General features: G+C 47.3%; 1 protein-coding gene across 2 annotated transcripts in view; it reads left to right on the top strand.

The window, feature by feature from the left end:
- The first annotated feature begins 7,055 nt into the window (after positions 1-7,055).
- The window catches only part of SLC30A7 (solute carrier family 30 member 7), a 285,774-nt gene continuing 275,222 nt past the window's right edge, over positions 7,056-17,607 (top strand). For both annotated transcript variants that reach the window (XR_015308328.1, XM_086954376.1), the window contains exon 1: positions 7,056-7,288. Coding sequence is in view for 1 of the 2 variants with exons in the window: in XM_086954376.1 (XP_086810502.1) it covers positions 7,209-7,288 (80 nt within the window). In the remaining variant the exon portion in view is untranslated. The remainder of the gene's footprint in view (positions 7,289-17,607) is intronic.

Raw genomic sequence — 17,607 nt, 5'->3', positions numbered from 1 at the left:
TTGGGCCATTAGATCCACCAACTTCAGCTGGCCACCGGTTCATACTGGTTTTGGTGGATCATGCCACACGGTACCCAGAGGCCATACCTCTGAGGACCATCACTGCACCTGTGGTGGCAAGGGCCCTGATGGGGATCTTTACCCGAGTGGGTTTCCCCAAGGAGGTTGTGTCCGACAGGGGGACTAACTTCCTTTCAGCGTACATGCGGGCTATGTGGAAGGAGTGTGGGGTTACCTATCGGTTTACCACTCCTTATCACCCACAAACCAATGGTCTTGTGGAAAGGTTTAACAAAACCTTGAAAGGTATGATCAGGAGTCTACCTGAGAGCCTGCGGAGGAAATGGGACATCCTCCTACCCTGTCTCTTGTTTTCTTACAGGGAAGTGCCACAAAAGGGAGTGGGCTTCAGCCCCTTCGAACTTTTGTACGGGCACCCTGTACGGGGACCTCTCAGCCTGGTGAAGGATGGATGGGAACGGACTCCCAGAAAACTTCCCCAGGACGTGGTGAGCTACATGCTGGCCTTCCGGAGCCAAATGGCTAAGTTGTGGAAGCAAGCTTCAGACAACTTGGAGGCCAGCCAAGCGGTGATGAAAGAGTGGTATGACCACAACGCTCACCCAGTGGAACTGGAGCCTGGACAGAAGGTGTGGGTGATGGAACCTGGGGAGCTAAATGCCCTCCAGGACCGTTGGACAGGCCCCTTTGAGGTGTTGGAAAAGAAGGGGAAGTCCACCTACTTGGTGGATCTTAAGGCCCCGAGGCAGCCCCACAGGGTGCTGCATGCCAATCGCCTCAAGCCACATCATGAGAGGCCCGCGGTTGTCTTGATGATGGTAACCGATGGAGCAGAGGAAGAAGAAAGTGAACCTCTCCCTGATCTTCTCTCGTCCCAAGAAAAGGATGGGTCGGTAGAGGGAGTTATTCTCTCGCCATCCCTAACTCCTGAACAGCAGGGTGATTGCCGCCAGATCCTGGGGCAATTTTCTCCTCTGTTCTCCCTTGTCCCGGGTAGGACCCACCTGTGTACCCATGACGTGGACACAGGAGACAGCCCACCTGTGAAGTCTAAAATCTACCGGCTGTCGGACAAGGTGAAGGCCAGCATCAAGAGTGAAGTCGCCAAGATGCTGGAACTGGGAGTGATTGAACCTTCTGGAAGCCCTTGGTCTAGCCCGGTGGTTTTGGTACCAAAGGCTGCCCCACCAGGCACCACACCTGAATTGAGATTCTGTGTGGACTACCGAGGCTTGAACTCAGTGACCAAAACTGATGCCCATCCTATCCCCCGGGCGGATGAGCTGATTGACCGGCTGGGAGCTGCTCAATACTTAAGTACCTTTGACCTAACTTCAGGGTACTGGCAGATTTCCCTTACAGAGGAGGCGAAGGAAAGGTCAGCCTTCTCTACACCTGAGGGACACTACCAATTTCGCGTGATGCCCTTTGGGCTCAAGAATGCCCCTGCCACTTTTCAGCGGCTGGTGAACAGGGTCCTTTCTGGAATGGAAGCTTTTTCTGCTGCATACCTGGACGACATTGCTGTCTTCAGTAGCAGCTGGGAGGACCATTTGCAGCATCTGCAAGCTGTTCTGCATGCCCTGCAACAGGCTGGATTGACAATCAAGGCCAGCAAGTGTCAGATCGGCCAGGGGTCGGTGGTGTACCTAGGTCACTTGGTGGGCAGAGGGACGGTGCAGCCCCTCCAGGCAAAGATTGAGGCTATCATCGCCTGGGAGCCCCCCAAGACTCAAACAGAGGTCCGAGCCTTCCTGGGCCTCACTGGATATTACCGTCGCTTCGTGAAGGGGTATGGCACTATCGTGGCCCCTCTCACTGAGCTTACTTCCAAGAAGCAACCCCGACGGGTAGTCTGGACGGAGGCTTGCCAGCGAGCCTTCCTGACCTTGAAACAAGCATTGTGTTCCGCTCCCATTCTCAAGGCCCCCGATTTTGCTAGAGAATTCATTGTCCAAACAGATGCGTCAGAACATGGCATTGGGGCAGTGTTATCGCAGCTAAATGATGAGGGCTTGGATCAACCCGTGGTCTTCCTGTCCCGGAGACTACTCCCCAGGGAAAGGAGGTGGAGTACAATTGAGAGAGAAGCCTTTGCGGTGGTTTGGGCTCTGAAGAAGTTACGACCATACCTGTTTGGTTCGCACTTCCTAGTTCAGACTGACCATCGCCCCCTTCGTTGGCTGATGCAAATGAAGGGGGAGAATCCCAAGTTGCTAAGGTGGTCCATCTCCCTACAGGGAATGGACTTTAGGGTGGAACACAGACCTGGGGCAGACCATGCCAACGCAGACGGTCTATCTAGGTACTTCCGCCTTAGTGATGAGGACTCCCAAGGGGTTGGGTAGTTCTCCCCACTTTCAGCTGGGGGGGACGCGTGTTAGACCTGTCTGTTTCTGGGAAGACTCTAACCACCATGATTTATTTTTGTCCCCCTTAGCCTCCCAGAGTTACTATTTTTATTTTTACATGTGTCCATCAGGAGTTTTTTTTTTTATGCTGTCAGGGGGCTAGGTGTTCCTTGGCGATGACGCCATTTTTTTCCCTCATCACTTGTGAGGCCTAGTCATCCCCTTGAAACCTTAGGGATCTCCAGAGACCTAAAATGGTGTCCACCAACTGCCATAACGGACACTACTGGAGGACGGGTCCATAGGTTAGCATTAGGGAACTTTCTAGAATACACTAGAGGATTCTGCAGGTCTCAGGCCACCCTATATAAGGCCAAGTGACCAGCAGCCATTTTGTGCTGACCTTAGAGTAGAGGAGTGAGGCAGTGGTGAGAGGAGGTGGACATACTGAGAGCAGCTAGTTTGTCACTGAGGCTGACAGTTACTTCAGAGGATTGTTCCCCCTTCAGCCTTTGACCGATCCCTCTCTCAAACCATCAACTATTAGAGGAGAAATCGAGCTACTCGAGGAAACAGCCACTCACATATTGGAATCCCATTAAATCCACTCAGGATACCCCTAACTGAAGATATTCCAGGTTACCCCTACTCAGCGCTGAGCTTACCAGGGGACGTGGAGTAGCTGAAGTGAGTGCGGGGGTCTGGGGCACCCTGGCGACCTGTGGAGCGAGAGCGCCGGGTGTGGACATCCTTCCTGTGAAGCCCCAGTGAGAGACGACTTGAAGGAAGCAGCGACGTTGCTCTGATCGGCATCGGGACCCCGGGGGCACCGGCCGCGTCAGAAACGAAGAGATCAGCGCTTCCGCGCATGACCGGCAACCAGACGCTTTTCGTGTGGCAGGAGGGGCCTATGATCGGGCAGGCCCGAGAGAGCAGCGTCACCAGAAGACCAGCGTCCTCCCTGTGAAGTGAGTGCAGAGGCGGGAGAAGAGCGAGCGCTTCCGCGCATGCCCAGCGGAGTAGCGCGACTGAAGAGGAGCCGAGCGCGACGGAGCACCGGTAGCTGTTTCCCTCGCCTGAGGAGGCAGAAGCGCCACTACAGTTGACCCAGTAAAGAGCCGGTGAGCCAAGAGAAGCTCTCTCGATCCCTCCCGACCGCCGACTGCTGCCAGGCTTCAACGCGAGTGTGAAGAGCCCTCGCAGCACTTCCAGGAAGCTTACAAGTAAGCCGGGTAGAGTGGGGACGGGAGGCAGCAGCACCAGGGGAAAGGATTGAGACAGTGGGACTGCAATTGAGAGACACGCTGAACTGCACATAGAGGCATAAGTGAAGAGAACGGGCTAGTGCTCAGCCCAAACCCTACTAAAATAACCCCAACAAGTAACTGAATAGTGGAAAGCCTAATTGAAGGGAAAACAAGCTAGTGAACTGGCCAATACAGAGTTAAACCGATCCAATAACGGTGCAAGTGGGAGAGAGGTGGAAGTGGTAAAGGGAGCCACAGGGTTCCTGGGCTAAAGCCCTGACAGAGCTTTTTGTAGCGGAGTAGATCCTCTACCAGTTAGGTGTACCCTGCTAATGGTATTGTGTCTTTCCTTCTAGTCACATTATTGATGGGAAATGCTGGAGGTTCTACAACCAGGTCATTCTGTTGGGCTGAACAGTGTTTAAGAGCTGTGGGGTAATGTACCTGCAAGTGTATCGTTAAAAACATATTATTCTGTCAGACTGTATATTGCCTTCCTGTAAAAGTATTACTGGAGTGTCATATGTCCTAAATATCCACAGAACCTAAATGTACCTTTGATTTTCAAATTCTGGGCAGAAGAAATGTTGAAGAGTGATTTAAACTTCATGTAGATGTGTATTTGATTGTCTTTTATCCCTGACTAAAAAGCATAACAAGAAGAGCATATTATTTTTATAAAAGGTATCGGTATTTTTCCAAACAAAGGTGTTGTGTCTTTATTTTAGTGGTTCAGCACTGTGTTACTGTGGGTAAGACTTGTAAGTACTTAGCCAACGCTTGGAGTTAGCTGTAGACCACTACTGTGCCAGGCTACCATATGTAGGCTTGGGGAATCTAGGTCCAACAGTGGTGCTATGGCAAGTGATTCAGTAGCTAACAAGGGTGAGTCTTCTAAAATTACTACCAAGGGCTCTAGGACCGATTGTAGCATACTGGCTGGATTACATTCGACCGGGCTAGCTTCATTAAGGATAGGCCCCCTGTAGTGGCTTCCATAGAAGCTCTACGTGTATCTAGGGAAAGTCTTCTTTGTGTAAGCTCTATTTCGTGGATCAAGACCGATTCTGCCCTAATCAGAAAGGCGCCAAGAGTGCCCACTACCCCTTGGCCACCTGTCCCTTTACGAGTGCCCACACTCGTATTAGAAACAAACAATGTAAACAAATCTTAGAGCAATAAGGTACACACGTTAACAATTAACAGGTCAAGAGTCACTAACCATATTCAAGTTCATAGGCAAAAAGGGCCGTTGTTCAAATGCAAGATTGGTGGCCCTGCCCCTTTCTGCCCCGGACGGCCACAGACGGCCTGCCCTTAGCCCGGCGCCGCCGTGCGCATCCCGCGACGCGGGAGCTCTAACGGTCTTTTAGGCGCCACCTGGTGCGAAATGGGCGTATGCGGCGTCCAGCCGCAAGGACTCCTAGGGAATGTAGTCTCCCCCCTCGGCGGCCGCGGACTAGGTCAAAAAAGGCAGCAGGGGAGACCGGCGTTATGTGTCCTCGCGCCTAAGCGGTGCCCCAAAATGCCTCCAAGGTTCTGTGGCCAACAACAGCAGCAAAGTATCCAGGTGAGTTTAAAGCCCACACTACATAGTGCACCCGCTCCACTGCAGCTCTAACTGTCTTTTAGGCGCCACCTGGCGCGAAATGGGAGTATGCAGCATCCGTCCGCAAGGACTCCTGGGGAATGTAGTCTCCCCCCTCGGCGACCGCGCACTAGGTCAAAAAAGGCAGCGGCAGCGGGGGAGAGCGGCGTTATGTGTCCTCGCGCCTCAGCGGTTCCCCAAAATGCCTTTAAAGTTCTGTGGCCAACAACAGCAGCAAAGTATCCAGGTGAGTTTAAAGCCCACACTACATAGAGCACCCCTGCCATAGCCAATAGGACTCGCATTAGGAAAGTGTAAGCTATTGGCTTTGTAAATAACAATGCTATTAATTTATATATTTTCAAAGTCAACATATATTTAAAAAAATTGTCATTTACAAAACAAATAGCTCACACTTTCCTAATGCGACTGACGCCTCTCAGAGGTAAACTGACAGCATTACAACAGCTGGGTACTCAGCCTCCACTCTGCGGTCGCAACAAGCCCTGCTGACAGCTAAGCAGCCCCGGGGCAGGAAGCAGTTTTCATTGGTTAATGCCGGTAACTTGGAAACAGACGTAGGGCAAGAATGGCCACGTAATGGGATGTGGATGTACTCGTCAGCAAGAGGTAACCATGGTGTAAGGGACCTCTACGCTGTTCAGTTCATAGGTACCTAAACGTTCTGGCAGACATCGAAAGGATTTATGATAATTAGTGAATACACAGTGAAATAATAAATTCTGAAGTTTTATAACACATTTCTATTCAGTGTACGAACTGTAAGCCAGTTCGGTATTGATAATATTTGGCAAATAGTGTAATATTGCATTAATAATCAAATAGCATACGAATAAGCACCTGTTATACAGATTGTGTTGTTCTTTGCGATACCTCGTCTACATAACAAGGCATGATGAGACTATGGAGGGCTATTGCTTGTTCCCAGTCTTTTCTATCGTGTTTCAGCAAGACATTATGGTGTTTACGTCACGGAACACTAGGGTGAGCTGGCGGCTTGAGCAGGAAACAAGTAACAAGTTCACTCTTGACGTTTGAGTCAAAGTATGATGTGTCCACCATCTTACAGCGGCCAGTTCGTTTATAAACCGGACGCCGCACACAGCCAGGAACTCCACCAATTTGTAAAAACGAAACCACTCCACTAGCAATAGCATAGTTTGAAACCAAGTAGGAAAAGCGACGGAAACGTGTAATACAAAGTCTTAATACTTTAAACTACAATATTGTAGAAACGTACTTTAATACTCAACAGTAGCTTCTCCCGCGATAATGTCAAACCGGCTCTTAGACTGAGAGCTGTTTTTTAACTGCAGGCTCGTTGCCGATGAAAAATTCCTTTTTGAATATGGCCGAAGATGTAAAGGACTCGAGAAGCTAAATGTACCGGCATTGACATAGAAGAAGGGCTACCCTGGCAGGTATGCCTGGTATGTTTTTTACCATGCTGTGGATATGCTTAGCGTCCATTTTTCAATTAGGATATTTTAAGGAAATGTCATCTCTGATCAGTATTCGGACATATTATACCGTTTATATAAGAACGTGTAGACTTCCATTTAATGTGGCACATATCTAATACATAAAAAATGTTTCCTTTTGTTATTATTATACATTAACTAAACCGTTATAATGATGTACAAAGCTAACCATATCTTCCTACTTCTTATTGAATGATGCATACTGATATTCCTGTCAATTTTACCCCAACTTTCCGATAAATGACAGTAATGACTCCATCTCGGTCATGAACACTTATTAACACGGAAATACATTCGTGGTGCTTCCCTGTCTTTTGCCAAGTGTTGTGTTTCGTCCTTTTTCTTTGTCGGCAGCACAGACAGTGTCCCTGTCTGGGCAGAGTGTGACTGACTGTACAGCAGCTTCGAATATAGGAACCCTGCCGGGAACAGGGTGGTGTGCTATAGAGGGCGCACTGCACGGGGGCAGGAGGGGAGCAGGCAGGCGCTCTCTGCTAAGATGTTACCTTTATCAATCAAGGACGACGAATACAAACCTCCCAAGTTTAATCTGCTGCGGAAGTTGTCAGGATGGTTCAGGTAAGACGGGGCACAGGGTGACGATACCAGTGTAGAGGTATTGGAGACTGTCGTGGAGACAGGAAAAAAGGGAGCTCAGGGTGGGTGGTAACACTTCGTGTATTTACTTATATGGAAAAGAGCATCCGCATTGCTTACTAGTGCCTCAGATCAAATTCAGCCGATTTTGTTTATTTTAGCCTAAAGCAAGTTGGATGATGAGTTTTTAAGCCTATACTTAAAATGGTAAAAGTAAAAAACTACAAGTTCCAGAATGCAACGTGATATACTATAACCTGATACTTCTGTCTCAAACTGGCACACTTGACATAGGACTACTTGGCAGCTATGCATCTTTGCAGAAGTAAAGGGTATACGACCCATAAGACAGAAATAGGGAAACCCCAGGATCACTTATGGAAACTATTCTGTAGGATCTGCGCAATGCTGTTGGATGATGCTTCAAGGTAGAGGACCGGTGGAAATGGACACATACTTGGGATTTTTAGGGAGGTTAATTTAGGGAACTGTGTGGAATAGAATATTGGATTGGTGTGATTTTCCTTGGCTAGGCCATCTAATTTAGATCAGTTTCAAACATCCAGAAAGGGAACAGATCTGGGTTTACAACAGAAATCTTTTGGAATGTCTGCACCCATCAGAGATTTAGCACCAAATCTTGTGGTACAATTCAAAATGTGCAAACATTTGTGACAAGAATTTTCAATTCTATTAAGGACTAGGAGGCGAGGATTATGCTATCTCATTTCTTTAATGAAATGCCCAGCAGCCATAGAAACAAATAAACTACAATACCCGGAAACACATGGGTAACAACCATAGAGTATGTGGTATAAAAGGTCATAGAGAGAGTCACTCTTCCTCTTTCTTTCGTGAGAACATATCCAGTAAAGCAGAACAAAGCCGATCCGGAAAGTCAAATAAGGAAAACAGCATCACCAATCCAGGAAGGCCAAGGAACATCCAAAAGGCAACCAAGTGGAGAAAACTGAAGCCAGAAGATTCCGAAGAAGCAGGTAGGCAGACACCAGGCAGGTCGGAAAAATCTTCATTTGGGATCAGATCCTGAAAAGAAGACAAAGCTGTAATACACAAGCTATGCAAAATACTGAGCATAAAGGGAGGGTGAATAAACAGGATGCATAGAAGGAAACATCATAAGCATAAATGCAGAATATGAATAATTAGCAATGCATACAATAACGGGTGGGATAATCCTCGCCTCCTAGTCCTAAATAGAATTGAAAATTCTTGTCACGAATGTTTGCAAATTTTGAATTCTATGGCAGGACAGGAGGCTCCAATTATGCTTGTTTAAAGCTGATCCACCACCACAGAAGCAACAGTAGCAATAGGTTTAAAATAAAATTTCTTGAAAACAGAATCAGAGGACCAATCAGCGGCCTTCATAATGTCAAACAAAGTGACCCCCATAGAGAAAGCTTTCGAAGCCATGGCCCGCGAGCTGAATGTGCCCAAAACACAGAAGCATCAATCCCAGCCTCAGCCATGAGCCAACTAACCCATCTAGCTAAAGTAGCCGGGGTGACAGGGCGGAAAGGCTTTTGCAAAGCAATTAACAACTGACCCTGCATATCTGAACGAAAAGAAGCAGTACTTACTTCGTAATCTTTGAGACATTGGACGACACACAGATTAGGACGAGCAGGGAAAGCAGGATAAGAAATAACTGACACGTCCCATAACGAGACGTATTTAGGACGCGGAGGATTCGCAAGACGAATACCCTTGAGTAGTTTAGATACCAGCGGGTGTTCACCTGCAGGCTTACCGTCCACCGGGAGGTGGCCCGCTGAGATGGCAGCACGAAAATTGTTCACCGTGCGATATGCCAAACCAGAAGAGGCCAAGGAAGCCACAAAATTTACCATGGCAGAGACATCCGCTGAAGCGGGATCAACTTGCCGTTGATCACACCAGTTACACCAACGCTTCCAGGATCCCCTGTAACGTTTGTGGGTGTTGGAAGACCAGGCGTCACTAATGAATTTGGAAGCGGCCGCAGAAAGGCCTGGGACCGACCAGCGTTCCCCGAAATCCGCCACGCCAGCAGGAGGAGAGAGCCTGAGAGAATCAGGGGATGCGGATTCCGAATAGGATCTAACAGGAGATTCCACTTCTGGGGAAGAAGGAGCGGCACTGCACAACTCATCTCCAAGAGAACCGGGAACCACGGTTGAGCCCGCCACAGAGGAGCAATCAAAATGATCTCCGCCTGCAACCGTTTCGGGTAAGCCAGAACCCTGGGAATCCTCATGAAAGGGGGAAAGGCATAAAACAGAGTCGATGGCCACGGCTGAAGAAAGGCATCCGTGGCCAGCGCCTCCGGATCCGGTCTCCAACTGAAGAACAGAGGGAGTTGAGAATTGAGCCAGGAGGCAAATAGATCCATGTGACACGGTCCCCAAGTCCGGAGAAGAGCGCGAAAGGCGCGGGGATGTAACCTTCAATCGCTGAAGTCTTTTAGGTGTCTGGAGTGCCAATCCGCCACTTGATTGTCGCGGCCGGGAAGATATTCTGCAATAACCATGATCCTGTGTTGCAGACAAAAATGCCAAAAGTCCTTGGCAATCTCCGCCAGAAGCTTTGAGCGAGTACCGCCCAGCTTGTTGATGTAACAGACTGCTGACACGTTGTCCATGCGGAGAAGAATACAGCACTGGGACTGAAGGGGAGAGAAACACTTGATCGCAAAGGATCCTGCCAGGAGTTCCAGGCAATTGATGTGCAGGGAAAGCTCCTGAGGAGACCAACGACCCCCCGTCGAGACGGAACCGCACCGGGCTCCCCAGCCCCATTGACTGACTGGCATCTGACTCGATCACCAACTCCGGTGAAGCGCCGAAGAGGGCTCGACCATTCCAGGCCTCCATGTGGTCCAACCACCACTGCATCTCCCATTTTGCCTCCTCCAATAGAGGAATCTGGTCTGAGTACCGAAGACCTTTCCGGAGATGACGGATCCTCAGGCGTTGTAAGGCCCTGTAATGCAGAGGCGCCGGGAAGATCGCTTGAATGGAGGAGGCCAATAGACCGACGACTCGTGCTAACGACCTCAACGACACAGTCGGTTTGGAAATAACAGAAGTCCGCTCTCTCTTGATATAACGCACTTTCTGAGCGGGTAAGAGAAGCTGACCGGTAAGAGAATTGACCTGGAAACCCAAAAAGTCCAACACTTGAGTCGGACCAAAACAGACTTCTGGACGTTCACAAGGAACCCCAGAGACTGCAAGAGATCGATGGCCCAGTTTAGATGGGTCAACACCCGGAAAGGGGAGTCCGCCAGAATGAGGATGTCGTCTAGATAAATAATCAGACGAACACCCCACGCGCGTAGGGATTCTACCACTGGCCTCAGAAGTTTCGTAAAGCACCAAGGTGCTGATGACAGGCCGAACGGGAGAACTTTGTACTCGTACCATTTCCCCAGCCATTGAAACTTAAGGAAGCGCCGATGAGGTGGAATTATCGGGACCGACAAGTAAGCGTCATTGAGGTCCAGATGAACCATCCAATCCTTCTCGCGCAGAAGGTCTCTCAACAGATGGATGCCCTCCATCTTGAAATGCCTGTAAACTACTCCCCCGTTGAAATCCCTTAGGTTGAGAACTAAGCAGGATCCCCCGCCTTTCTTTTCCACCAGGAAAACCGTGCTGGAGAACCCTTGAGGATGGCGCACGGTCGGAACTATGGCCTCTTTCAACAGGAGAGATTCCAGTTCCGCGGAAATTAACTCCTCATCCTGCCTGGCAAAGGAAAGAGGAGAGGGAGGGTGGGGCTGATGTGGGCGGTGATAGAATTCTATTTGGAAACCCTGAACAGTCTCCAGCACCCAAGCATCGTTGGAGATTAATCGCCAATTGTCTAGGAAGAATTGTATCCTGCCCCCAAGAATCACACTGCATGCAGGAATTAAGCTCACCTGATGTATTGCAATCCTGGTATCCACCATAGGATCCTCTAGAACGACCTTTCTGGTACTGGCCACGTCCTTTCTTTGAAGGATAGAACTTGGATCTGTTTGAATAATCGGAATCCTGCTGATTGCCTCTGTGGGACTGGTTTCCCCTTTGGGTGGTCTGACCCCGGCTGGACGAACGTCCCCTGCCGAAAACCGGACAAAAGGCGTGGCGTAATGAGGCTTGAGCCTTGTACAAACCACTAAAGGTGTTGACAAACTTTGTGAGTTCCTTTAAGAACGGCTGGCCAGAAAGTAAACCTTGAGCCTCCGGACCCGCCTCAGAAGTGCAAAGCTCAGCAAGCTTCGGGTCAAGCTTAAGAAGAATCGAGCGACGACGCTCGCTGGAAAGGGCACAATTCGCGTTGCCGAGATGGCAAATAGCCCTCTCAGCCCATTCGATCAACTCATCAGGATCTACTGTTGCTGAGGATTCCTTAGCCACAAACCCAAGGTCCAGGATCTTGGTTAGCGGACCCATAAGGTCCAGAACCTTATCCTGGCAAGAGCGCCAAGAACGGTCCAGTCCCTTCTTCGGGTATTTAGCATATTTGCGAAGATAGGTAAGCATCGTGGGATCCACCTCGGGGGTATCTGCAGGGTGACCTGCCAGGTCCGGGCGCGGACACTCGGAACGAAGGCGAGCTCTCACGTCTTTGTCAAAAGGCCGACGTATGTGAGTTTGCACATACTCCGCCACCGCAGGGGACGGAAGCCAGGCAGAAGAATTGGGATGGACAATGTCCGAGGGCTCAAAAGTTAGGACAGGAGGATGTGTAGGCGCATCCACAAAATGTTCTTTGCACACCTTCTTCTTGGGAGGAGGACCTGCATGGTCGGAGGAGGAGGATGAATCCTGATCATCCGTATCCGCTGGGGAAGCAGCCAAAGACGCCTCTACTCTGGGCACAGGCTTGACAGTATGCAAAGCTTTAGCCAACTTCTTGAAATCTGAAGAATGAGGGTTGTTAGGGGAGGTAGTAGACTTGCGCGAAGCAGGAACCCATCCCTGCTGCTGCGCATACTGGGTCAAATGCCGCTTCAGAGGCGTTATGGCTCTTACCAAAGCTTTATTGACCGAGTGTTGCACCCCTTGATCAAGAGCCTCCACCAAATCATATTCCAAGGACTCAGGGACTTCATCCTCATCATAATAGTCATCCCCATAAGAAGCACTCATGGTTCTCACTGAGTGAGAATATATATACAGCCCACTGGATGACAAGAATCCGGTTTGCCAAAGGCAAAATGCAGGGGGAGTGCAAAAACCCCGACAGCAAGCCAAAGAACCAGAAAAAACTGCCAAAATCAAATTTAACGTGGAGGGAGGGCTTGCTGTACGCAAAAAAATACACTCTAGGCAGAGCCTATGCCAAATTATACAGCCCAAAGCTTCAAATTAACAAAGGGCGTCTGAAGGGGTTAAACACTCTGGCCGTGGGCGTCGATGCTGAGAAGAGGCGTCTTTCTCGAAGCTCCGTGACTCTGAGGAGTTGAGGAACAAGGAAATAACAACCGCGCAGGCGCGGGATTCCCCGAGGCCAGAAGCGTTAAGGAAGGAGCTCGCGCTGCAGCTCGCGAGGCTCCAAAAACCCCCGTCTCCCACTCCATTACGGAAAAAGCAGCACTGGCGCCGAGCGCCTGGGCAAAGGAAGGCGGAACACGCGCTTCCAAAAAGAAACGAAGACTCGGCAATTACGAGTAACAGCAAAGCGCGGAAAGCGCGAAACGGAAACAATCAATGAGTGCAGCATAAACAACAAAGCGCGAAGAGTCAGCACGCAACAGCAATAAAGCAAACAGAAAGACAATACCAGCAAAATATGTAAGGTAAGTCAAACGCACTTAACTGTCTGCAGAGCAGCAAAGAAAGAGGAAGAGTGACTCTCTCTATGACCTTTTATACCACATACTCTATGGTTGTTACCCATGTGTTTCTGGGTATTGTAATTTATTTGTTTCAATGGCTGCTGGGCATTTCATTAAAGAAATGAGATAGCATAATCGGAGCCTCCTGTCCTGCAATAGAATTTGTTTTTGGTAATGCAGTGACCTCGAGTTTATTAAATCTTGGATGCTGGTGCAAATCATCCCAGGAAAACTTTTTCCAAGCTGCTCTATGCCTAGCAAAGTCATTTAGACTATACAAGTGGTTTTAAATCACGTCTTTCTTTTATCAATGACTCCTCCAAAGCTTTCATTGGTTTAAATTTCCCATATGTTGCCAACATTTGTGCTGTTTCTTTTCTAGTTTGTTGAGGTATTCTCAGCTTTTGCTCGAAAGCTTGGGTAGAGTCAGTTTATTTGGGCGACCTCTCTAGAGGAGGTTCAGATTCTAATTATTAATGTATGTGGAAATCAGGGACAGGAGGTTTCCCAATGGTTTTACTGTTTATTAAGGTGAAATAATTAAACTTTCATTTACTTGGAGCCTTAATGTATGTAATACCCAGGTGTATCAATATGAGTGGGCCAATGACCGCGTTCTAAGCCTTTTAAGGGGAGAGACAAGAACGGAGGTAAAGCAGCATTATTAAACATCTAAACACATGAGAAAATATATCATTATCTATGTACTATAATACGGTTGGTCGTTTTGCAGCTGACGCTCTATTGTCTGAAGTTGTGTTATTAGACCATGCCAACATAATTTCCTTTGCTACTTTTATGTGTGTGAATACTTTCTTCCTCTTCTCTGTATCCTATCTCTCATTCTCCCTCACTCTTTCGAGATTGAATTAGGATATGTGACTACAAGATTAGTAACTAATTCTCATAAGGGGTTTTGTTGCCTTTTTTGGGCCTGGCTTGACAGTGCATCTGCCTGCAGTATACCTGGCTTGACAGTATATATATATATATATATATATATATCTATATATCCAGATGAGTGTTAGCCAATCATTCTGCCTTCCAAGAAGGGCTTCCACTATTATTCATGAGGGACTTTTTTTAACATTTGATAAGTACATTTAAAGATTACTTTGTATGTCGCATACAAATGCTAGTAAGTGATAAATAATGTATGTATAACCAGGTCACACCAACACCTCCCTTCCGGCTTTTTCTGTTTTTTCTTTTTGTTTTATTGGTTAGTGGAAAGCTCGTTTTGGCCGAAGGTAACATCATCAGTTCCTGGTACATCTGCCAGAGAGCTTGGTATGTACTGCTGCTGACAGAACCAGGATAAGTACTCATGGCTGTTTACAATCCACCAAACACCTCCCTTACTCATTACAAAGGCTGATGGATAGTCCTTATGAATGTGGAACTTAATATATCCGTTTCCTTACTTTAAATTGGGAATGCCTAATGGTTTCGCTCGTTTGAAAAAAAGACTGAGAAATTAAATGGTCTTAAAAAAGTCTTTAACTAGTCTTCGAGAAACACCGTCATTTTTGTGGCTTATCTCTCCCACCCAAGTAAGTGATCACAGGAGGATCACGTCATTAACCTCTTTCTATTGCCAGCATTCACATTAAGGTGGACAGCCATCCTTAGAATTTTCTATCAAGCTACATTTTTATCTTAGTACTAAATTCAGCCTACTAAGCCATTATTAACAACAAAGACATGGGTCTATTTTAGCCTGCTTCATACAGCGAAGATTCAAAGTTAAATGCTTCAGGCCCGATAACACTTTCCATGTATAGGATGCCAGCGTATTTTGGAGATTTCAGTGCCTTTAATCGGTATAAGTTGAACATACTTGTGTAACATGCGAGTCAGTACCACCATTTTACACTTGCTTCCCATCAAGCGTTCCAGTTTTCCAATTGTGATCCTCCAAATAATCACTCTTAAAATGATGGTGAAGGCCTTGTAAATTTATCAGCATTTTACCCTTATGTGTATTTACAAAGGGCACATCTGCACCTCAAAAGGATCAGGAGAAAGAAGGTTCGACTGAGAGGCCAAATAGGCCTTAACTATCGTCCTGGGTCTTTGTCAGGCGCCAAGCTCAATGCAAAAACAACAGTTGATGGACAACTCAGCGCTATAAGGAGCAAAGGTCCCTAAGCTGAGGATATGATTAAAAAATGCTCTGGGTGCACAACGATAATTCCCAGGGATTCTTCAATGAGTAGGTTAAAGAACTTTTATTGTCTATAAAATTAAAAATAAAATTGGGTTAATAGGAGTGTATACCCATATAGGGCACAAGTAAACAGATGTCACCTACACAAACAGAGAAGTATTGTGACAATTTATACAAAATCAAACATCACAATTCCCCCACAGAGACAACACTACTGCACCCTAAGAACAAGTTTCCCTTATCACGTGGGTCAGAGTGATTAATTTAAACGACCTTTCGATTCACCAGACGTATGGGATCATCATCAGGTCAAGACAGTGTTTATCTGTATACTTAATTAAATGTGAAAACCATGTAAATTCAAATATAACCTGTAAGAGTAAATGGGGACGGGGGTAGAGGGAACAGAGGAAGGAAAAAAATGAATTGAATCACTTGGGTAAGTGATTTTTTTTTGCTGGGCTGCTTTGGTATCCTAGCCTTAACATCAATTCTAGTACACGTGAAACACCTAAGCATAACTAGTCTGTTCTTGTGCAACCAAGCAAATTATTCTGTGATGATTCCAAGTGAGAACAAGACTGGCTCTACCCCTTATTTGACCCTGTTGGGGCCCTCCTAATGAAAGGAGTCCCCTTTCCCTATCCCGTCCGTCCCCAAGGGGATGGCTCCGATGTTATCACAGAAACTTGGCAGGAGGCCCGGTTGCCCTTAGTATACCTATTGCAGGGCACCCCCTCCACTCAGGGTTGTCACCCCCAAGGGCCAGTGCTCGGTTATGCCCAACTGTGCATGCACGGGTGGCTGCTAGGTAAAGGACCGCGTCAGCGACCGCCCATAAACTCCCTGCGCCCCTGCTACCTCCTTCCGACCTGGTGACTGCCCCCCTTGTAGGGTCCATGAATGTCGGTGTCAAATTTGGTAAAACAGAATGGCGAAAAAGTAGCCCAAGTGTCCCCCCAATCTTGACCTCACCCACCAACATAAATACGTCAATTTACGAAAAGGAAGCAAGCAATGTCAGTCAAACAAAATAGTAAATTACTGTTACAGTAAACAACCAGAGAGGAAAAATCCTGTTTAAATTCAAAATCGAAACCATGACAAAACACAAAAAAGAAATAATAACACGTAAAACATGCAGTAGACTACGTGGTGCATCTCTGCACTGTGACCTGCCAGTAGGGCCAGAATATGTGAGTCACATGCAGGGCAACTATGGTCATGTGTTGTACCAGGATAGTCCATGAGTATGAAACTAGTTATAGCACTCCAGGCTAATATAGGCTCTGCCAAGCCCACGCTGCACATTAGAAGACATGTGCAATTAGAAGGTATCTAATTACTAGCAACCGAGAGAATACATCTAGTTACCCAATTCAACTTGCTAAACCACGGTCTGTTCCTGCCAAGTATCCAAGCCTCCAGTCAAGGGGATACCCATAGGTCTGAAAGGAGTCAAATTAATTGTAAGCAATGATCTGGTGTAAGCCAGTATGCTACTAAATAAGAGGGAAACACATTATTAGCATCCATCTCAACAGTGCATCAAGCCATATGTCACAATGGGACAGTACCCGATCGCTACCCTCCACAGTAACAGGCTTGCTAGAGCTGGGGTTATAACAAGCAACAAGTGTAATCAGTGGACGGGACCCGGTTTAAAAAAATGAAGAAGGACAATGCTGTATGAGTCCAACAAAATAGACGTCTAGAGATGAACTTAGCTGCACCCAACACACCTGATAACCTATTCAAATACCATGGATTGTATCGAGTGTGAAGATGTCATGATAAGGTAGAGGTGTCCCTGGCAGGAGAGAATACAGCTCAGCCGTACCTGAGTAGAGAGAAGTAAGCTCAATCTAGGACCATATAATCGTAGAAGAACAAAGAAGAATGATACATAAGGAGGTCCAACCTCCCCTGACGGAATGTGGTGTGCAGCAAGCTGGCGAGTGCCGGAGCAAGCTGGCGGTGAAATGATATGAAAAGCGCTTGCGTCTTCATGAAATTAATTTAGAAAGCAGACTAAGTGAGTCAGACTCCAATTGAAACAAAATGCGCAGCAGCCAGCTTAGAATGATGGTAAGCTAAGACTGGTAAAGGTAATTACGAATAGGAGTTGGACACCCATAGCAACACAACAATATAGGGAAGAGATGTAGAATGTTGCCAAGACAGTTGAACCAAGACAAATGATGCAAGATAGAAAACCTGGTGTATGATCATAAATTGGTTGTCCATGACCCAAGTCAAAGTTCACGGACTTCAATTATTTAAAACCCATTACACATC

This window comes from Lissotriton vulgaris, chromosome 1_1, assembly GCF_964263255.1.
Source record: "Lissotriton vulgaris chromosome 1_1, aLisVul1.2, whole genome shotgun sequence".
In the NCBI taxonomy this organism is placed as follows: domain Eukaryota; kingdom Metazoa; phylum Chordata; class Amphibia; order Caudata; family Salamandridae; genus Lissotriton; species Lissotriton vulgaris.
This window is presented reverse-complemented; position numbering and strand designations above follow the sequence as displayed.